The sequence below is a fragment of the Caenorhabditis remanei genome, chromosome IV (genome assembly GCF_010183535.1).
Source record: "Caenorhabditis remanei strain PX506 chromosome IV, whole genome shotgun sequence".
NCBI classification, from domain to species: domain Eukaryota; kingdom Metazoa; phylum Nematoda; class Chromadorea; order Rhabditida; family Rhabditidae; genus Caenorhabditis; species Caenorhabditis remanei.
The window spans coordinates 16,088,957-16,112,133 of NC_071331.1; the positions used below are offsets into that span (position 1 = coordinate 16,088,957).

Consider the following 23,177-nt stretch of genomic DNA (forward strand, 5'->3'; position numbering starts at 1 on the left):
ATGGCTGCTCTTGCCTCATTTACACGTAACAGTCGAAGTTATGGACAACAGCCAATTGATGTCACACAGCAGGTATTTTGATTAGAACTTTTCAAAATTAATAGAACAATTTTGGTTTCAGGGTCAACGAGACAGAAGTGTAATGAGTCTGGATGCACAAGGAAGATCTGTTTCTCAGTGAGTTTCTGTTACTTTTTCTGCTTGAAATTTGAGATGAAAGTTATCATCTTGTCTCTTTCCTCAAAGGTTTGGTATCTTTCATACTAGAAACAAGTGGAAACTTAAGTTTCAAGATAGACTCCCTGGGTTTCGAACGTTCTGAAATTCTTCTGGACTTCATTTCGGTTTTCCATTTAGTCTTTCTATTCTCCTGAAGTTGTTTTCTAACTAAACTTCCTTCAGACCCAAAACCATCATTTATATTCGTCAACATATTGAAACTCTTGCCTCCCATATGGCTCCCATTAAACTTTACAACACGGGCGGCCCCTTTTTTCTTTTTGATCTACTTCTCATATTTAGACTCAGGTTCTTCTTCTTCCTTCTTCTTTGCTGTAAAGTAATTGTTGTTCCCAATAATTCACGCTAATTAGAAAAACCGGAACATTTTTTGCATCATTTTTGAAGGAAGATGGCACTTTATTAGGGTCAAATATAGAAAAAAAAGAAAGTGCAATATGCGGAATTGGAAAAGAAGATTACGGTGAAACCACTTCAAGGGGAGGAAATCAAATGAAGGAAAACTGAAAAAAACAATTTGATCGAGAAGTATTCTTTTCGAATCAAGAAGTGTTCTCCTCCTTTTCTCTTCTTCGAAATTTCTCAATGACCACTTTTGAAGTACGTAAAAGTATACTCAAATACATTAACAAGTCGCGATTTCACCATCAAAATACAGTCAATTTCTTGTTTTATTTTCTTGTTGTAAGTTCGAAAAGACATTTTTCTTCTCATTTTCAAAATCTCAAAGTGACTTTTCATATCTCTTGTTCTCTTTTCACTAAATGAAACAAGAATTGACAGATAGATTGAAAAGTGTAAAAATGCTCTCAATGAGTGTTCCCTGGAGTGATTGGTGCCAACAAAAGAAAAGAAGAATCGGATCTTACTCTGAGTTCAACAACGTCATTTTCACATCAGTTCATCAAGAAAATTGGAAAAGAGAACTTTGAATTTAATGACTCCATCGCCGACTTCTTTTATGTGTGTCCTATCCAATTTCCAAACGTCTTCTGATTGTTCTTCGGAATACACTTTTTGAACAAACTGAAAACTAGAGACAAGTCTGATTTGATCATTCAAATTGAAGGAAACAACCTGTAATTACGATTGAATTGGTTTGGTTTCTTTGTTAGAAAACTTTAAAGTTATGATTTCTGATATCATTCTGAAATTGGATACATAATGTTTCAGCAAACTGTTCAGGAATATTCAAGAATGTTCCAGACATTTCGAAACCGAAGTTAAAAAAAACAAGTGATTCTATTTTGATCCTTATCTTACTCAAATTTCTAAATTGCTGGTCTTAAATTGTTTCAGTTCTTCGAAACTTTTATAAGATTTTAGAAACTTCCCGAGCACTTGATCTGTGTTTATCTGGAAATAACCGGAAAAATTGTCCTGTTGTTTTTTCTTTTCCTGGATGATAGGAAATAACATGTTATCTGTCAAAAATCTCCCCTGTGTGACTCACTCCTTGAATACCAAATTTTTTTACGAACGGAACAATTAAATTTCATCACTCCCTTTCTATGATCTATTCAGATGTCGTTCTTTAGAATCTTTTTTTTTGCGATCTTTGTAACCGTTGCAGTCTTCAACCTCATTCCCCAGATAACCTTCAGTTATAGTTATTTCTGTGTTCCCTCCTCTACTTTTTATTTCTTGATTACAATCATTAATTTGGTATTTTCCTTACCTCCTTAGAGGACCTTGTGGTCGGGAAAACGAATAGAAGTCGTAATCAAAACCCGAGGCAACGGCATGGAAACAACTCGTAAAAAACCCGGTTTCTATTCAAAGGGATTCCCTCTTTTTCCCTCCATCGTTAGACTATTTCTTCTCTTTTCTAAACAATCTTTCCCTTGTCACTACAGTCATTTTATGTTTTTTGTTGTTTGTATACTGATCTCTACAGTTATCCAAAATTCATTCATCCTCTCAATATTTCCTCATTCAATGAGCCACCGAAAGCTGAGATTTAGCTGAGATTTTATACTTAAGACTACAAAATAACCGCCTGTAAATGTAGTTTTCATCTCACAATTTTTGTCTCTTCCTCTTATTTTTCTCCTCCTTCTCTTCTCATTTCTGGAAGAAGCGTCTCCTATTCGAGACCGGCTCTCATTGCATTTTTGAGATGAAGAACTCTTTGACTGATTCTAATATTTCATCAACATCATTTAAACTTCCAAGTCTTCAATTTCTTTCAAGGTATGTGTAGATTAGAATTGAAGATAAAGTTCATGAAGGGCAATTCTGATCAGATCTCTGAAATGAAGAGAGGGTGTAATTGAGAATTCAAAAAACTGTCTGAGGTTTAGAGAATGAGACAATTGTGAGAAGATGTTGGATTTCCAGGAACCGATCATATATCAATTCCATTTCTTTTGAATAGCAATCAAAATAAAATACATATATTGGGGGTGGGGGATGATCCTAGGCATTTCTTGAAGATGTGCAAGTTTTCTATGGTTCACAAAGTTTAAGAATAAAAAGTCCATTTCGAAAACAAGACTGGTCAGAATCCCTGCTTGATCCTTCACGAAACTAAAATAGTATAGATTTGTGGTGAAGGCTAATTAATATTCCAACTGTCTTCTTATTCCGACCGCTTAATGTTTCATTTGTCAATTAGCAAACAGGTGTTTCAAATGTATTAATTGAATCAAAACACAGAGAGAAAGAGATATATACAAACCCTTTCTCTCTATTCTTCTTCTTCTTTATACCGTAATCCATCTTTTGAAAGTGTCTCCCATTTCTTTCTTCACCGATTCAATTTCTGTCATCTCGTTGTTCACAGGGTGGCAAAATAGTTTATTACCATTGAAACTTCAAATTGACACTACCATTACCTGTTTCTCTATATATAAATCTTTCACTATCTACGTCTCTTTTCTCTAATAAAAGTGAATGGGCGGTCTGTTTCTATGTTTGAATGAAAAGTGAAAACGAGGCGTCGTCGGCAGGCAACAGAAGGCAACGTACCTATTAATAAAATGGGCAATGATGATGGCAATTGATTTATAGAAAAAGAGAGGGAAAATGAATAGATTAGGCGGCAACGTTCGATGCTTTTTCTCTCTTTTCACTTCTTCCGATCGTTCTTTTTGCATGACTAATAGAGAAAGAAAGAAAGTGAGAAGAACATGGTTTCCCCGGATTTTCAACTTTTCAAAAATCCTATTTTCTCAATCTTTAATTCACTAAAATCAGCTGATATACTCTGTACTATCTCCTCCATTCGTCATTTCATTCAGAATACATTGATTGATTAAAAAAAATAAGAAGACGATCGGGAAGAAGACATTCTCGTTTCGATATGAATGATAAAAGACCTTTTTTCAACCTACTTCCTGACATACATTCTCTTTTTCATCTCTATTATCTCTTCGCTCCAAAAGTTCTTCCGATTTATAGACAGGTGTATTGTTTAATAAATCGTATTAGTTGTTTTCTGTTGTTTTGTAGATTTACAGATTAGCTGACTCTCCCTCTCTGTTTCTCTTTTTTTGTATTTGTAGATAGTAGTCGTTGTATTTTTACGAATCTTTTGTTTTCAGTATTTTTGTATCTGATTTTGAGTTTTCATCTTCTATTTCTTCTCCTCTGACTGTATTCTTTGCCGGGTATTTCATCGCAATGAACGGAAGAAAATCTTCTCTCCCAGATATTTTGATTACTAGGTTAATACCAAATGTTTTGTTTTAGAAACTGTGAAATATTAACTATCTTTAATTCTATCTTTAAAAATAATCATTAATTTTAAATGTTTTCAGTGAGTGTCCAACATCAACAACACTCGTCAGGCAGCTCTATCTGCCTCAGATTCCACAATCGGCGTCATTCGCCGCGGCGCCAACTTCATTTTCTGGAGCATCATCTTCGAGTTCTAACCATCATCATCCAGTCTATCATTCACAAAATTCGTTACCACCAACTCTCATCGGAGGTTCTCCACATTCAGCCAGCAGTAACAGTCTTGTACAGGTACGTCTTATTTTGAGAAAAATAATTAGTACAAATAAGAAAAGAGCATTGATAAGAGAGGAATTCATTCATCTAGAAAATTGGAAAAAAATACGTAGATGACTATTTAGATTTTTAGATTTTTCTATGGTTAGTTTTGAAAAATCTGATCGTTGCATAAAAAATTTCGACAAATTACCCAAATTTACTATATACCTCTAAAACTTACCCATTTCTTTATGATTGACAATTATTTTCAGGGTCATCGTAATCCGGCACTTGGATCAGGGAACACACTCACTCGAAGCTATCATCAACCATCGTCAACCAATTCATCTACAAACAATCTCTACGGACCATTAGGTAGCATTTCGCGTGATTTGAAGCAAGCAATTCGTGATATATCTCCTCCAGTTATCAACTCTTCTGCCAATCCACATCTCGTCAACTACATTCAAACATCATCTTTTGACAACGGTTAGTTTTTTTTGGAATTCGTACTTTCTATTTTCGATCCACTCCATTTCATACTCCAATTTCTTCTTTCCTTACGTCAGTTCATCTTCTCTTTCTTCCTCAAAATCAGTAGGCGTTTATTCTGATTTGTTGTCTTCAGTTCAAACAAAAAGGGCTTCAGAGCTGCTTCCTTCGAAACTGAAAAAGTTTTTGAACTCGGTTTTTGACCACTTACGCAACACGGCGACGTGGCGACGGAAATTCCAATTGTCTTCTTCTTTAGAAAGCACTACTTTCTCTTTTTCTTCTTCTTCTATTTTATTCCTACTAGTACGTATCCACTTTCTCCGAACACATACAAAGTAGTTGAGAGAAAGAGAGAGAAAGCTTTATGTGCGGTAATCGATGATTCGGATATTAATAAAAACGATGATCGGGCAACAAGAGAGACAGAGAAATAATATTCTGGTTTATTTAGTTTTCCGGATGAGAAATAGAAACGTTCGTCTACCGATTTCTTTTTCTCTCGAGACCATTTTTATACTTGTCTTCTTCCTTCTTCTTCGTAGTTCAAAATTTTTCTCTTCTTTTATCTTCTTTTTCTCTCAATCTCTCTTCAACCAGCTGTCTAATGAACGAAGAAGAAGAAGAAGAAGAAGCTGAGACGTATTACATTGTCCACTGCACAAAGAATGCAACGAAAATCTTTCTTCGAGCAGAGAGTATGCTCTCATGTGGTCACTCATTTCGAAATGCCAAATAAAGCCAATTTTAAAGGAGAAGAAGAAGAAGTAGGGGGCGAAAAGTATTAATCTTCGAGTTGTGCTCATCTACTTGTGAATCCTCCGAAATCTTCTTTTTCTTTTTTCCTTCTTCAGTCCTATCAACGAGTTTCTAGAATGAAAAGAATTTCAAGTTTCTCTTCAAAAAGGACTATTGCACTTTTTGACCAAAAAGAAACCAATTCTATTTTCTCAGAAAAAAAAGAACAAAACATGTCTTTCCCTCCTCAAATCGTTTCTTTTCTCTCACTGACAAATTCTCAGAACTCATCCATGGAAATTTTTCCGAATTTCTTCTTTGATACTACTATAAAACATTGTTTTTCGCATCTCCTTTTCATTTCGTAAAAATATAAAAATTTTCCCGAATTTTCGTGAGAATTTTAGTAAGTCTATATGCATTTTGAAGATGTTCATTTTTGAATTTCAAATGGGTGAAATGCTATATAACGTTGTACGATTCTTCGTTGTTTATCACAATACGCAACTGAAAATTTAGAAATATTTACTGCTCAGATTCTTCAAATTAGAAGGCATTGAAGCATGAATTCCAGTTATTCCAATCTGACCTTTTCTCCCTTTTTCTTTTGAAGTTTCGCCTTTTGAAGAAGAAGACGTCATGTGTGCTCTTGCATATATATTCTCTTCTTCTTCTACTTCTCAATTCCTAATTTCCAGACGCCGTTTCTCTCTTCAGATCCACCGCCAAGATATCAGTTTTCCATCTCCTTGCCTTTTTATCCATCTCTCTCACTCCCTCCAATTACCCTCTTTTCTTTCCGAAAGACAAGGTTTAGTAGTCGTGCTCTCCAATAGAGCACATGCTTCCTCTTCTTTCCGTCGTCTTCTTCGTGCCGCTTCCGAAGGCAGAAAAAAGGAGTTTTGTTCTTCCGAATGCAAATCTGATTTCTTTTTTCTTCACCGTCCTCATCTCCTCGACCTTCAAGGTCTCCTTTTTTCACAGCTTCACACTTTTTTTGTGGTTGTGTCACCTCTTCTTCGTTTCATATTCTTCTTCTTCTCACGCTCATCATCACAATCATTCACAGCTTTCTTTTCGTCCTTTCGTCCTTTCAACACCGGCTTTCAATAGACCAATGGCGCTTTTTTCCTCTTTTCTGAATGGCCTCCTGGGCCGTCGACCGGCGATTGCATCGGAAAGAACACTATAGTAGTAGGCAGACCCTTGGGAAGAAGAAGTTGAAGAAGAATTTCTTTTCCGGAATAATAACATGGCTTCTTTTTTTAAATCTTCTAATTTCTTCTCGCCTCATTTTAAGATTATTTCTGATTTTGTGGTGCTCAAAGGCATTTGGATAATGTCAATCTGATTCCGAAATGTGCTATTTTCATGTCATTTTCAGTTGTTGATTTTCAGTTTGATAGAAACAGCTGGAATTTCGAAATTATAGGATATAGATACAAATTATTTTGAATTCTGGCGTGATTTTGAATTCTTGACACAATTGTTCACAAGAAACATTCTGAAGTGTGCTTCTGGATTTCAGAGAATACTCACCTAGATACATATGAACTCAGTCTGATCTCAAAATCTCGAATATCTAGAATTCTCTTTATAATGAATTAACAGAAGCCAAATAACCACCATTTATAAAAATATGTATTTTCCTGGATTTCCATATTTATGATTCTCTAATCTCTTCGCGAATATTCCTTTTTCTTCTTCCTTCACGATATCATATTACCAATCTAACATATTCATAATCTTCTCTTGATTACGAGAAGAGAAAAACCGGAAATTCATTTTTTGTGTTGGTGGCACATAAGTTTGTACTCTATTCAAATGTACATTCATTCACACACTCGGCCCGCTTTGTTTGTATTCGCAACTGTGCAAAAGTAGTCGAATCATATTTCATCTTGTTCTCTCATCTGTTTCTTCCATTCGATAGAATCTTTTCTGGAAATTATAATTTCTAGGAATAAACGTAATGTATAGTACTTATTTTGCCCGTCAGATACACTTCTTCATGAGCCAATTTCTCTTTTTCCGCGGAGCTCATTCTCTCTTCTTTCTTCACCCATTTTCTGTTTGTTTTTGCATAAACACTCACCACGACTTCGACACTCTTTACGACGTTTCTATAGTTTATTTTCTCTTATTTATTTCCAACTTATTCTATCTTTCATTCTCTCTCTCTGTTTTTAAGATAATAACATCTCAATCCAAATCTTTTCTCGAGCCGCCCGTCTACGGATTATATCTGTGTTGTTAGGATGAACCCTTCCGAAGCCTGAAATCGGGGGAGGAGAAAGACGAACCGATTCGTTTATTTTCCTCAGTCGGCAGAGCTAAACGGAAAAAAAAGAAAAGGATTTTGATTTCTATACGAAACAAAACAAAAAATAAACTCGCTCTCCACTTCTTTCAATTTCCTTTTACCAGAAACCATGATTCATGGTTCAAAGTCTTTTTGTGTGGACTTTTAATATTGAGTCAACTTTGAAAAAGCGAAGAAAACTAACATTCTGAAATAGAGTATTCTAGAGAACCACGAGAAATATCACGTTGATTCAGACTCATTTTGTTTTCCGGTATTCTTATTTTCTTCTTTTCTTCTTTTGAATATCACCTTTCAATTGTTACATTTTGAAAATCGGTGATACATCTGAATCCCTTTTATTAAAGTTCTAGTTTTTTGTCAACTTGTATTCCGGTTCCCTTTCTTTGATACAATCGAGATAATATATTTACAGTTTTCAATAATACCCATGAATTCTAGTCAAAATACAAATCACATGATTTTTAGTTCTGTCTCCAAGGTGTGATTAGAAGAAGAAGAAAAAGAAGAAGCATGAAACGTGGCACGTCACTTTCTGTTCCTTGTGTCAACAACATCCGTGTGATGTTCGTGTCATCATTAGGCATTGTCTAGTTCCACCCGAAGTTCTCCTCTCCCGAATGCCATTACTTAGCTTACTTTCCAGTTGCTTTTTTGATAACTCGACAACTGTACATCTCTTTTTCTTCTTCTTCTTCTTTCTTGAATCATCTCCTAATTCTTCTTATTCCATTTCCTTCTTCGTCTTTTTCGTCTTCTTCGTATTCCAATTTGTATCCAATTCATGCATAGAACACCTAATACGTGCCAAATGCAAACGGATTATCATCTCTTTCACTCTCTTCATTCTGTCAACTGAGCTCACGAGTCATCTGCAAGCATGATGAACCTTGCCCGATTTATTTTTCAGCTTCCTTCAGAATAAGTTTTTAGTTTGATTTTAGTATAAAATCACACCCCTGAAATATTGTTTGCCGGTGTCGATTTCTTTCCTTTTCTTTTCTGTTGAAATAAGCGAAAGCCTCTCGAAATCGGTCAACATACTCTTTCCGGAAGACTGGAGGGCATCAAAAATAGGAAGTGACAGAAAGGAACAGACTACTATCGTCTCGACTGTTTTTTAATGTGACAGCAGTACCAGTTCTTCAATTCTTTCCGTCTTGATCTGAAAAAAATAACAAGAGAAAAGAAAAGAAATATAATTCTTTACGGTCGAAGTAGTTGTCGAGAATACCAGAAAGAAGACCAGAAGGCGTCGTCTTCGTCTCATCGCATCTCCATGACAATTTGTTTCTGCAAACTGCATTTGTCACCTAGTTACCCGAGACAACCACAACCAATTTTTCCATTCGTTTTTCATTTTGAAATAACATATTTAGATCTAGGAAAACACACTTTTTTGAATGACACCATACAGCATTTACACAAAGATTAATCCCTCCTTCTTATCATTTTTTTTATTGAATAGATTTTTGCAAACCTCTGGAAAACATTTGATCCTAATCTCAAATCCTATAAAGTTCGTTCATAAACCTTTTCTATTTCTTATCTTATTTTTCTGAAATTCGCCCAAAAATCGCATTTTCGAAGATAAGGAGATTCCGTTCCCAAGAATTCGTAATCTTTCCTGACTAATCTCTGTATGAACCAGCAGCCGAAATTATATTAAGAATCGACGTCTTCTGACTTCTCTTGCCACGTCAACTCCTTTTTCTATATACGTAATTGTATTCTTTTCGTGGGAGTGTATGATAGAGAGCAGCTATATGCGTAATCTCATCAAGCCTAATCCCAATTTCCTTTCCCATATTTTTCCACCTGGAAGTCTCCTGACTAAAAGGGTGTGTGTGCCTTCTAAAATGTTTTTCGTCTTCTCTTTATGCTTCAACTCTTTTTCTCACCTCAACATAAAACTTGTCCGAACTAAAAGTACGCATTTCTCTCTACTTTCTTCTTCTTCTTTTTTTCCGTTTTGTGATCATCAGTATGAAGGCATGGAGCACATACACGCGGCAAAACGCGTCTTCTCATCTCTCTTCCGCGCCCGTCTACACTTTTGTAAACTCTTATTTCTTTGCCCATTTTCGCTCCGTATGTAAACAGTACGTCGTCGTCGTCGTTCTTCTTTTTTTCCCTTTTTCTTGGCTAACGTATGACGAAAGCACTCACGTAAACTGCCCACTGTCCATTCATCTAGCGTCAGAACGAAAGCTTGTTTGCCTACTGTTTCGATATGTTTGCAATGAGCTGTTTTGTTTTTTTATGGAGCGGCTCCCTGGAGAGAACTGCTGGAGCTCTATGTCAGTTGAATTGAATTGAATGGAAAGAATTAGAAAAAAGAAGGGAAAGAGAAACAAAACAAAACGACACAGAACATCGCTCTCTGCTTCACTAAAAACGGAATACGAAATTGGTGTCAGTCTGTGTGGAAAGAACCACTTTGTGTATGTATCCATGGCGTTGAAATGCATCTTTGAGCACGCAATTCAGTTTATGACAGATCAAGGTTTGAGTATCCCAGAGAAGAAGAGAAAAGAGGGTCACCTGTTGGTCAGCTTTTTCCACTTTTTCACATCAACGAGTTCGCGGAGCAAAGAGTTGTCAGGTGTGGATGGCAAGGAAGAAGTTCTCTTTTGACTTATTTGTAAACCCTCTCATTTCTACCGCCACGAACCAAAATGTAGTACGAAAGGGAATCAGAAGAGGTCTAGACGGGATTACGGTATTCATCATTTTGTATTTTCAAATCGCTTTTTGTCAATATAAATTTCATTCTGGAAATCAGAAGATATCATGAACGGAATATTTGTATCTTCCATATGGCTTCGTCTATCTGAATTCACTAACGTTGTCCTGAATCCTTCAGATAGACAACACTCAACTTGTCACTCTTTGTATGTCACGTGCTTATTTGACATGTGTAAACTTTAATCGAATTCTAGTCATCTAAATGTTTGTACTTCTTCAAACTCATCTCCAACTAATCCAGGAATCCTTCCTTCTTCCTTTGTTTGATTTGCTGATTTCCGTGGTTTTTCATATCCTCTGACCTGGGCCACCAAATACGTCAATCGGGTTTGCAAATCGTTCGTCATCGACCAGTGGCGCTCGCGCCCGCCAGCTGTTCCGAGCTCTCTCCTCCAATCGGTTTGCTCGGCTTTCCGGGGCGCGTCAATTCGTCGGCGTCTCTGCGCAATTAATACATATCCTTCCGCACTCTCAGCATAACCGGAATACGGTTCGGCGGTTCTGTTTTCCCTGTTTTTTTTCTCCCAATTCTTTCCATCATCATCCCTTGTGCTCCGTATTTGGAGAGCCGCCTCCTCCTAGAAGCACACGCGGTCGGGGCGGCGGCACGCGGCAACTCACGCATCACTCGCAGCAGTTCCAGAAGAGAGACTCGCCCCTTCCTGGCGAATACCGTATTTGTTTTTCCGGTCAGTTGGACGGCGGGCGCGAGCTTTTGCTCATTGCCAGCTTGCAGCATTCTTCCCTCTTCCGCACTTCAATTCACTTCCAAACAGTACTGATTTTTCTAATAAAATCATTGCAATTTCTCTTTTTCTTCTTTTTCTTCTTCGTTCTTCCTCTTATCCTATGCCTCGAATCTATTCTGAGAATTCACATTTTTCATTCTGAATTCTGAATTCAAAATTCTGAATTTGAAAAGTAGTTGGACCGAAAAAGAACTCTCTTTGGTCTCTTTTTCTACACCAACATCTTCATCTTTCTTCTTTCTTGACTGCGTCAGCGCCTTCTTCTATTAATTATTCACATCGTCACCACGACATTCAATCATTCACTTTCTCTCATCTATTGATATAATATCGTTTGGTCTCTTACCTCTTATCAATGTGTTTTTTTTCTATTTTTCTAAAAAGGAAAATACTTTTTTATTGCTAATCATGACCTATTTACAGGATCATACGAGTTTCCAAGTGGACAAGCTCAACAACAACGTCGTCTTGGAGGATCTCAACAACATTTAGCTCCACTTCAACAAACTTCTTCTTCACTTTATTCAAATCCACAATCATCAAGTTCCCAACTTCTTGGTCAGCAAGCCGTTCGACCGAACTACGCTTATCAGCAGTCTCTGCCACGTCAACAACACATCAATAGTCATCAGACCCAAGCTGTAAGTAAACTGATTTTTTGCTTGTTTCAAAATAAATGTTTTCTTCTTTTTTCAGTTTTTTGGAACAGTGAGAGCAGCACCAGTGAATTCGACGAATATTGTCACACCACTACGTGCATCTAAAACAATGATTGACGTATTAGCGCCAGTGAGAGATTCGGTGGCAGCACAGGCTACAACAGGAGCACTTCCAAGTGTTGGAACCAGTTCTTCTAATGGTGAGTCTTTTCAATTTTACTCATAAAAAATCATGTCATTTTGTTTTCGAGCATTCGGAATATCTCAAGGTGTTCCAGATTATCAGATTATCAGAACAAGAAGCCGTTTTTTCTCTATTTATACTACTAGACATTCCCTTTTTCTTATCTTGTTTTCCTTCATTTCCACCTGTGAGACGACCGAAAAAATCGGATTTTTGTGGCGCTAAATGAGCATACTTGGGAAAGGAAAAAGAGAGAAAAATACGAAAACAGAAAGATGATATAGTTGGAGCAAGCGAAAAAATACCAGGAGACAACTAACAAAAAAGAGAGAATTTTATAGGATCAGTGTTCTGTTCAACTGCAAACAAAAAGACGAAAAAAAAGGTCGCGCGCCGTTTTTGGACACTTTTTCTCTCTAACTCAACACAACAACCTTTCGAATTTTTGAACTAAACTTTTCGAATTGATTGGCACTTTCTCAAAAGTCACATGGTTATTTATTTCAAAAACCATTTAATTTATTTATCGAATGTCCTTTACCTTTTTCATGTCCTCTGCATCCGCTGTAGTTCGTTTTGCTGAGTCAGTGAATTCATTGAGCTCTATCTTTTTCTCTTCAATGGGTTACATTCATCTATCATTTAGAGTGACAAAGTGCAAGTCTGAGAGAAGGAAAACGGAACATTGGTCCTCTGTTCTCTTATTATTATTATTATTTCTCTTTAGATATAATAGCAGATTTCCTCTCTTGTTATTCACTTGCCAAAACGACCACTAACTTTCTTTTTCAAAAAAAAAAAGGAGCGAGAAGAACAGAGATTTGGCTGCCAGCTATTAGGACAGTTTGAAGCCTAGAATGGAATAGGAAAAGGAGAAAAAAGAAGAAAGAGAGTATGTATAATCGGTGCATTTCCCGTCGTTTTCTATCGACTTCTGTTCTGTTTCTTCTTTTTTTCTACATACTTCCTTTCCTTCTTCTTTTTCCTTTTTCTTCCTTACTTCCCGCTCACAAGTTTGATTGGAAAAGAGCAGGACGAAAGAAGACACTGGTCCACCAGTCTCTCTCACTCGTTTTTCCTTGTATGTGGGTGGCTTTGGATGACAGCTTCTCCATGTGAGCTTCTGTATGTCTGCGTATATTCAAAAAGCAACGTCTTCTTCTTCTTCATTCGTACAACAGACGCCGCCTTCTCCATTTTCCATCTCTCTTTCTCTTTCTCTCTCTCTTTTTTCTACTGCGACATAGACTCACGTATCGCTGATAGAGGAAGGAAAGGATATCGCTTGAAGCTCTCTCTTTTCCCCCCGACCGCTTCTGGTTTCTCCCTCCGGATGAATTCGATTATCGTATTTTGACGGCGCCCCGAAGAACCGCTCCCTCATTTTTTTGGCTCTTTTTCCTACTTACTACCATGTATTCCAGTCTCTTCGAGTTACGAGGTTTGTTTTGTTTTTCCTTTTTTCCCAACTTTGGAAATTCAGAAAGTTAGTTTTTAGGCTTGAATCGATTCTTTTTTCGTATAGTCTTCAGAAATATTATTTACCATTTTGAGCTTTCCAAAATTTAGTAAATAATATTTAGAGCACATTGGTTGACACTCGCAAAAATATCCCAACCGCAGTTATACCTCTTTATATAACACAAATCTACTCAAAGCCGAATACTGTAGATTCTAGTTCTCCTCTCGAAATTTCATTGAAAAACCAATAATTTTAATACCTTTGTCTTTGCATTGTTATCTTTCAAAGATCGTATTACTACGGGAGCACTAGTACGATTTTTTATTATTTTGTACTATGTTTAACGGCAACCACATGAAGAGCACATGTGGAGCACCGATATACACGCTCCAACTCATTATCGGTCACTTCGAGAGCATTTCTTCATCGCTTGAATAGTTTTGTTTTGCGTGGTAAGACGTGACGAAGATGAAAGAATAAAAATAAAAAGGAATGAATAGAACAATATGAACTCAAAAGTCACCTGAACGATTGTCACTTTTTTGTCGTTTCGTTGAAACTGGGGTAGTAAAACTTCCGCGGAGCCACATGCAAACGACAAGCACTTGATAGGATTCTCTGAACTCTCCCTTTTTCAAATGCTCTCTTCAATTCGAAAGAACAACTTTTCAATGCACAAGCCGCCTGAAACCTGACTGGTTCTAGCCACTGCACTGCTATCAGTTAGACGCGAGGGTTCCACTGTACACGTAGAGTCTCTCTCTTCTTCCTTCTCGTTTATTCTACAAAAAAACAATAGATACCTGCTGGTGCTGCGGTCGATTCTCTATTCTATTCGGGTTATTGTTGTTGTTTTTGGGCACTTGTCTGCCATGTTCGCTATTCCGTTTCACCGATTTTACTCTTATGAAGGTATGTATTTTATGCTATTGCTTGTTTGTTTACAGAATTCTTTCCGACTAGAGAAAAAAACGAACATAATGTGTAAAAAATGGAGGGAAAAATAGAAAACATCACCTGAATGTTGGTAAATATAAATATCGAGAAATGAAATTATGCAAATACTAATATGAATACTCGTTGTAGAGTTACGTTGTTAACAATAAGAACAAAAAGGTTATGATAACAAGAAAATACGGTTGCTCTTTGCTCTTTTTTCTCTGTGGACCTAGTCCAAAAACTCATTTATTGATCATGCGTAGGCTGTGAACGTAATGAATTTGAATCGCAAATCTTCCCAGGTCTTGATGATGAAGAATTCATTATTTGCGTAGGCAAACCCAGGTGTGACTCAGTTATGTTTGTTAGTAGTAAAGGAAACACTGGAACTGTCCTTTTGTCACTTTCTCTTCTATACCTTTATCAGTTTTTTATAAATATCAAATAGTTTTTCTCTTTTTTAATGTTTCTTTTCAATTCAAAAAAGAAAGTGTGTTCTCTCAGTTAGATACCAGATCCACACCTCTTATTAATAATTCAAAGTGAGCCTTCTCGACACAGTTTTGTTATTTTTCGGTGGTCGTTCATGGTCTCAGAAAGTGGTCCATAACATCTTTTGCTTCCTCTTTTTCCCCCGTTGACGCTTAATTAATTCGCGCATGCGTGCTCCATTTCTCCTCAAGAGATACTGCTTCCCCGTTTTCTTTAGCAGTCGTCTCTCTTTTTTTTTGCTCAATTCGATTAGTCCGATTCCATTCTGAATCCAAACCGTGGATAGCTTCAACATTTCGAGTTTGCTCCACGTGGATCTAGTTGTCATCATTCGAATTACGAATAAAATGTGTTTTAAAATGAAAAAAGTATATGTCCTCGTTCTGTATTCCATATAGGTCATCTTGTTTGAGTGAATAATAACCACGTTTTGATCCAATTTGTCCCTCCGTTCAAGGACGAGATAGGACACACGCTCCTACTACACTTTTCTCAAAGTGCAGTGCAGCAGCAAAGTACTAGGACAAAGTAAACGTTCGGTTTATTTCTGCTATTATTACTCTTTGGCTTTTCGTGTGGCTCTCTTCCTTCTATCCTTTTCCCCTTTTCAATTTTCCACTTCGTTTTCTTGCCCTTCTGTTCTGTTTAATTAGGTGTTTCCCACGAAGAGAGAACAAGAAAATTGGACGATAGATGCATTAGTCATCTCTTTCTCTTTCTCACAGTTCTAACTATTTGTGAACAGTCTTATACAGTCTTATCGGTTTCCGGGCAACACCTCCACATATGTGCACATGTGCATATTCCTTTTTATTTCTGAATATTTTTGATTCTGTCGTTAATGTTTCTATTCCACTCAGCATCGAGCCACTGTACGATTCGGCTCATACTGGTTATCAGAAAGGCATTAGTACAATAGACGTTTTGATAACAAAAAATTAAAACACAATATGGAAAGTTGTCCACTCTCATTTTGATAGCAAGCTTTTTTTGTTGCGAAACTTGTACAACAATTAATAATTTCGAAAAAATTTTGATACCATCTCTGCAGTTTTTCGTAAATTTTGGTACATCGTGCAGTCGACATTTTGCCGCGAGTTCGAGTTTTTTTCCACGAATTTTACGAAACAAAATTTCTCCCAAAACTTCAATTTTTATTCATTATCCCGCGAATCCAACAATTCGCAAAATTTTACAACTAATTGATTTTTATATACTTATCATTTGTTCTCTTCGTTTCTTTCTCACCGTTCCACTTATCTTCCGATAGTTAAAGTCCGTCGGGTAATTAGTATAATGGCTATTATCCTGAGAGAAAAGACCCGGGTGAAGGTCACAAAACGCGAAATTCGACACCAAATGCCGCTGCGCTCGTCTCCATTTCCGCTGAACGAAAAGAAATGTACGATGAGTGTCAGTATATACTTTCCGCACGCGGACCAAACTTCTCGAGAATTTTTTTTTTTGAAATAAACTGACCAGCTGTAAAAATTACAATTCTTATCAATTTTGGCGAAAGAGTATGTGAGATATACAGAAAACGTTCATTTTTATGCATTCGTCCTCGAAAATGTAGAGACTCATAAATTTCGGAAAATCTGACCATCTGCACAGTTTCAATCTGCTCCCTCCTTTTCCGCAACCACGATAATCTTACCCTGTCAAGCAAATACATGACCATCTGTGGTCTTTTGCACTGGCTCGTACCACCATCATTGCCATCTCCAAAGATGGTGAGTGTGAGACAACGAGAGTGGTTTGACCCCCACCCGGCAAACACGAACAATAGTCTCGGGTCCGCGCGGGTGTCCGCTTCCCCCTTCTTTTTATCTTTCTTCCTCTTCTATTTTCATCGTGCGTCTCTTCTCGTTCTTCTTGCCAGTTTTATTCTGCACCTTTGTGTCGTTTGAATCGCCAATCTCTCGCTTCTCCACCAGCCACGTCTGCGTCTTGCGTTGTCCTCAACTAGGACGCGTACTACGAAATGGACTGCATTGCCGGCTGGTCTTTTCTCTTCAGAGGCTGTTGTCTTCTTTTGTCTCCGTCTCTTGACGGTCCAGTATCTCGTAGACGGGTGCCTCAACGACCGCATCGACACCCTTACCAGTCACATCCAGCGGATGCAAAAGCGGCTACCGAATGACTGCTCGTATTTTGCCAGTCACATCCAGTTCCTATTTTACATCACTTCCGACTATTATGACTCAATTTCTGAAATTTAGGTCATTTATTTCATTCTTCCTCACCCGATTTCCGTTTTACGGGAGATATCTTCTCCATTTGATGTCTCACACATTTATATTTAATAATTGAGTGAAAGAAAGTGAAACAAGCACGATTGTAATTTAATTTTCATTGATATATATTTTTTGATGAAAAGAGACAGTGAGAAGTTATTAGGAATTGAAAACCTCTGGGGGAAAACATGATTGGCACCTTTTTCGATGTCTCTGACGCGTCCGTCTCTTCTTGACACCAAGGCCATTCGGTCTAGCCTCCTGGCCTCGGTAGCGATTGAAAAAAAACACAAAAAGAATAAAAAAGAAAGCCATGTAGCCCCTCCCTCATCTATTCTTTTGGTGCAGCTTCAAGTGGCCAAGGGACAATTGAACGCACAACTTTGCAGTAATAACACGCTCAGCTTTTCCGTTTTCTCAGCGTCTCGTAAAACTGACTCGAGAAAAGGATGTATTTGAGATTTGTGTTACTTCCCATAGTCTTTGACAAGTGTCAAGTGCTACTACTCTATCAGTTTACGCTTATCACAGTACTCCCAACAATGAGTTTCTTTTGTTGTCCGGGTTGTGACGTGGTCAGTTTCTTTCTCGTTCAAGAGGCTCTGAGATGACGCCAATACGTGTCGCTTTCGTTATAGAGTGTTCTCCGTAGAAAGTTGCTTCTTCCCTCCATGGATGATTACACAAAGTGCGTGTATATTTGCACGCGCGTCGCCTCAACCAGCTGCGCGGAAGAGCCGCTTGCGTCCCGACATAGTTGACCAAAAGCATTGGCACCGCAGTAGCGTTCTCTCCCTCTCCCGTCTTTCATTTCATTATGTTCTCTTCTTTAACTACTGTTCTTTTCCCTCTTGTCGGTATCTTTCTTTCAGTCTTAAATCGTTTTCTAAATCAATTTTATCTATAGGAGTCCTCACAGAAACATATTCCCGGCTCGTAATCCCAAGCTAAAAATTTGAGTGACTTGAGTGTGATACTCGGCCACTAATATGACACTTTTTGAGCCGTCAACATCAGGGATTCGATTGGGGTACAGAGGTAAGAGAAACTATAGTGGTTTTCCGGTGCAGATTACTCTCATATTATGAGAATTCCCAGTGCTGAATTCAAAATGACGTGAATATAACCAGACTGAACTATGATTTTTTGTTTTCGTTCTCTCTTTTCAATAACACTATATTACAGGCTCGTCCAACTCGTCATCTGGTGTTGGATCCGGTGGATCTGGAAGTCTGATGACGCAATCGATCGGTGGACCCAACAAACATTTGTCGGCGTCGCATTCAACGCTCAATACTGCTTCAACACATGATTCGATGATGCACGCCAAAATTCCAAAAAGTCCAAGCAATGAGAGTTTAAGGTAAGAAAAATTAACAGTTTGAGGAGAAACATCTACATAAAAAAGAAAAAATATGACGCGAGTGCTACGAAATTGGTGTAAAACTGGATCTGTTCCAACTGAGTCACCAATCCCGAAAACACTTCATTTCTCTTTCAATGCATGTTTTGAGAATCATTGGAAATGTATGACCAACTCGCGGATTTTGAATCCAGTTTTTGTTCCATGCAGGTCATATAACTGTCAATTCAGTAACTAGCAAATTTTCAAACAAAATAATGTCAGCTGACAAACTGATAATTTTTGCACATGATTTTTCCAAAAAATATGTACTGTTGGAGAAATTTTGAAATAACACAAGATTGTATTATTCTGAACCAAAATGATTTTATGATAGACGGTATTTTAGTTGAAAGTCTAAAGTAATCAACATATAATCGCAAGATTTGTTCTCTGCAAATTTTCTGTACTGGTCTGCAGTACTTGAAGGGTTTTATCAGCAGAACTTATAGCAAAGAACGAACTAGTATTATGCTTACACCATTAGTATTTTTTTATTTTCAGCCGTTCACACACATCTTCATCGGGAGGCAGTCAAGGCGGACATAACTCAAATTCTGGCTCCAATTCAGGGTTCCGACCGGAAGACGCCGTTCAGACGTTCGGTGCCAAGTTGGTGCCGTACGAGAAAAATGAGATATACAACTATACACGGGTTTTCTTCGTTGGATCACACGCCAAAAAACAACCTGGAGTAATCGGAGGTGCAAATAACGGTGGATACGACGATGAAAATGGGTCATATCAACTTGTTGTTCATGATCACATTGCCTATCGATATGAGGTGCTCAAAGTTATCGGAAAAGGTTCTTTCGGACAGGTTAGTTAATTTTTGGCAGACGATTTCTAAATTTTGAACCATTTTAGGTTATCAAAGCATTCGATCACAAATATCAACAGTACGTTGCTTTGAAATTAGTACGAAATGAGAAGCGATTCCATCGACAAGCCGACGAAGAGATCAGAATATTGGATCATCTCCGACGACAGGATGCCGATGGAACGCATAACATTATCCATATGCTGGATTATTTCAATTTCCGAAATCACAAGTGCATTACATTTGAGCTGCTCAGCATCAACCTTTACGAGTTGATAAAGAGAAACAAGTTCCAAGGATTCTCACTAATGGTATCAAAATAAAAAGTGATGATTATATATTCGAACTATTTTTTTACAGCTCGTGAGAAAATTCGCTTACTCAATGCTCTTGTGCTTGGATCTTTTACAGAAGAACAGATTGATCCATTGTGATTTGAAACCAGAAAATGTTCTATTAAAGCAGCAAGGCAGAAGTGGAATAAAGGTATGTATTATTCCAAAAGTTTTAAAGTTTTTTACTTCTTCATTCAGGTCATTGACTTTGGATCTTCATGTTTTGATGACCAGCGTATTTACACATATATACAGTCGAGGTTCTATAGAGCTCCAGAAGTAATTCTCGGAACGAAATATGGAATGCCTATTGATATGTGGTCTCTCGGATGTATTCTTGCTGAACTTCTGACCGGATACCCTCTGTTGCCAGGAGAGGATGAGAACGATCAGTTGGCTCTTATAATTGAATTGCTTGGAATGCCACCACCGAAAAGTTTGGAATCAGCAAAACGTGCGCGGACTTTCATCACATCAAAAGGATATCCACGATATTGCACAGCCACATCAATGCCAGACGGATCTGTAGTTCTTGCTGGAGCCCGATCAAAAAGAGGAAAGATGCGTGGTCCACCAGCTTCACGATCGTGGTCGACAGCATTGAAAAATATGGGTGATGAACTTTTCGTCGATTTCCTGAAACGATGCCTAGATTGGGATCCAGAGACCCGATTGACTCCAGCCCAAGCCCTGAAACACAAGTGGCTCCGTCGCAGGTTACCTAACCCACCAAGAGACGGAATGGATTCAATGGGAGGACTTGCAGACCATGAGGTTCGTTTTTTTTTTCGTAAAATAGTACTTCTAGTCACTGCTATAAATAGTCTTTCCCGTAATAAGGAGTTTAAAATTTGTAGAAAAAAACGGAGACGTGTTACAAAGAGTTGGCAAACATTGACTCGAATGCCAATATTTTGATGCGGAAAAAGTTTTGAAAAGTGCCAGAGATTCTAGAGTGTAAGTACCAGTGTGAGTGCTTTAGCACTATCTTGCCCGTGAAGCTGTAGACTTCTCTCCGCTTTTCACCCTTTTTCTATTCACAGGCGGTTCATAATTTACCTCTCCACAGAATGATCACTAAACAGACTAATCGGGAAAATTAAGTGTGTGGTGTGTATATTTTTAGTACTCAAATCTCATCCCTTCTACTCCTACCTTCTGTTCCTTGTTCTTTTCTGAGTCTCATTTATCAATATTTATTTTTCAGTGACTCGTCTGCTCGTCAACTGTACTTCCACTCTGCGCATAATAACCATTTTACAAGTGTCGATACGGTTCCAATTTGCATCAGCCATCTCACAGCAGCTTCTCGGTTCGATATTCGTACCGAGTCTCTCTGTATTTTCCTGTCTTTTAGTTCTCTTGTTTCTGACTCCAATCAGCGGGATTTCATTTCTTGTTTGTTACATTCTTTACCCTATCTTTCTTGAATGCATTTTTCTGTTGTTGTGTCATATTCCTGTAATTCAACTTTCAGAGAAGAATAGGGATACGACAACATAGTTGTACTTTAGATCATTTTTACCTTTCCAACTGCTCCCTGAAACTTTATATATCCTGGCCCCTCCCTAATTTATAGTTCAAGAATCACCCCCACGTATAACTAACCTACTTTCTTACGATTCTCGTGTCTGAGCGCTTTCGAAAATTTTTTAATTCCGTGAGGATCAAATCAATCCCACTTTTGCCTTCTTGTTCATTCTCCCAATGCAGGATAGACAGTGTCTCATTTCAATCATGACAACTTGTGTATATATACGATTCTTGTCGTCATTCGCATAGATGTGCAGGTCGCATTCTGATCAGTCACTGTCTCACACCCGACTGCACCGAACCCCTTCCACTAAAATCCTCCTTGTCTTTTTACTTTCTCTGCAACTCTTTATTTTTAGCTATTGTTTGATATATTGTTGTCGTTACGGTGAAATTACGCTTCCAAAGTGTATTATAATTCGTCGGCATTCTTATCCATTTTCCGCAAAGTCCCTCTTCGTTGAAAACTGACATGTCATTTTTCACATCTTGTCTCCCCCAGATCCCATTTCCCCATATATGAAACTACTCTTCTTTTTAGTTGCAATTGATTGTCTTTTTCCACGCGATTTTTGTCTGGAAGTCGCTGGTTGCATACATAAATCAGACAGAATGCTACCGCACACCGAGAATAAACAGAAATTTTTCAAATGGCTTTATTTTCAAACACATCTATGAAAGACGAATAAATGGCAGTGAACGGAAACTGGATCTCGAACTAGTTAGTTCTTGAAATCTAAAGCATGAAGACGATTTTCAATGTTGAAAACAGGACAGTTGACACATCCTTTCTGCCAACCTAATCCATGACGAACAGACACAATCTGAAAGTTTTATTGAGGGCGAGAGGTATATGAGAGATTAATTACCCTGTTGCTATCTAGAGCTTGAAGATTATCCAGTCGGATCCATGGAAGAAGTCGAATTTCCGAAAGAAATGAGATGACGACGTCGAAAATGATACGAACACACCACAAGAGAACAGCTCCTCCAGCAATCGTTTCGAGTCGAAGCTTGATGTTTAGGTACTGAAAAGAAAGAAAACGATTGATGAGAAACTTGTCTAATTCTCAATGGCACTTACATCATAAACATCACAATTGATTGCAATCATTCGATTGACTTGATGATAATCTTCGGCATTATGCACGGCGAGCGACGCCTCGAATCGCGAGGGAGCGAGATTGCAAAACTCTCTCACCAGAGAGGGCGCAGAGAAAAAAACGAAAACTGAATTTAGTACTGAAAATGAAGATTTTTGCTTTTTTTCATGGTTTTTTTTTCTTAATGCGAATTTAAAGTATGCAATAAATATTCTAGACGTGAAGACGAGTCAATGGAATATGAATACATCAGTTTTAATCAATTATAGAAAAAGTTATCGGCCTGGAAAAAATTAACACTGAAAAATGAAAATTTAGCAACTTTTTTAAAAATATTTCGAGAAAGGGAAGAGAACAGAAAGCGATAGTTGCAAGCTGAAGAGACAAGAATTCAACGAATATTTTGAGACCAGAACAGAGCGAAACAATGCAGTTTAAAAAGAGTTAATACAATTTGAATTTGGCAAATACAGTATCCGCAGATGACGTTTTGCATTAAAACGTGGGTTTCAGGCTAGAATTCTTGAATATTGGGGGGTTTTTGATGTGAAGTATTGTAATTTGATATTTTTATGTTGGTTTTATTCACATTTTTCACTGTTTTGGTTATCCTTCTTCTTCTGAATCTGGTTTTGGTGATCAATTTTTGAATTTTCAGAAGAACAAGGGTAATCAATACGCGTGAGCCATCTTTGATTGTTATTTTTGAAAAACACGGTGAGTAGTTGACCAGATTAAGGTGTATGTTCGAAGTTAGAAAAGAAATATAGAAATTTTAAGAG

The 23,177-nt window shown here is 37.6% G+C and overlaps 2 protein-coding genes across 2 annotated transcripts; one reads left to right on the forward strand and one right to left on the reverse strand.

Annotated features, from left to right (window-relative positions):
• Positions 1-20,969, forward strand: GCK72_014469 (uncharacterized protein; the record flags this gene model as incomplete). The annotated part of the gene is made up of 12 exons (XM_053730302.1): positions 1-72; positions 122-177; positions 4,002-4,212; positions 4,452-4,668; positions 11,653-11,870; positions 11,926-12,088; positions 18,388-18,565; positions 19,109-19,424; positions 19,472-19,735; positions 19,785-19,910; positions 19,958-20,533; positions 20,967-20,969. The coding sequence occupies 12 exons, from the start codon at positions 1-3 to the stop codon at positions 20,967-20,969; spliced, it is 2,400 nt and encodes a 799-aa protein (XP_053585074.1).
• Positions 20,970-22,014: 1,045 nt separating this feature from the next.
• On the reverse strand, positions 22,015-22,406 carry GCK72_014470 (uncharacterized protein; the record flags this gene model as incomplete). The annotated part of the gene is made up of 3 exons (XM_003108240.2): positions 22,015-22,116; positions 22,162-22,320; positions 22,377-22,406. The coding sequence occupies 3 exons, from the start codon at positions 22,404-22,406 to the stop codon at positions 22,015-22,017; spliced, it is 291 nt and encodes a 96-aa protein (XP_003108288.2).
• Positions 22,407-23,177: the final 771 nt, after the last annotated feature.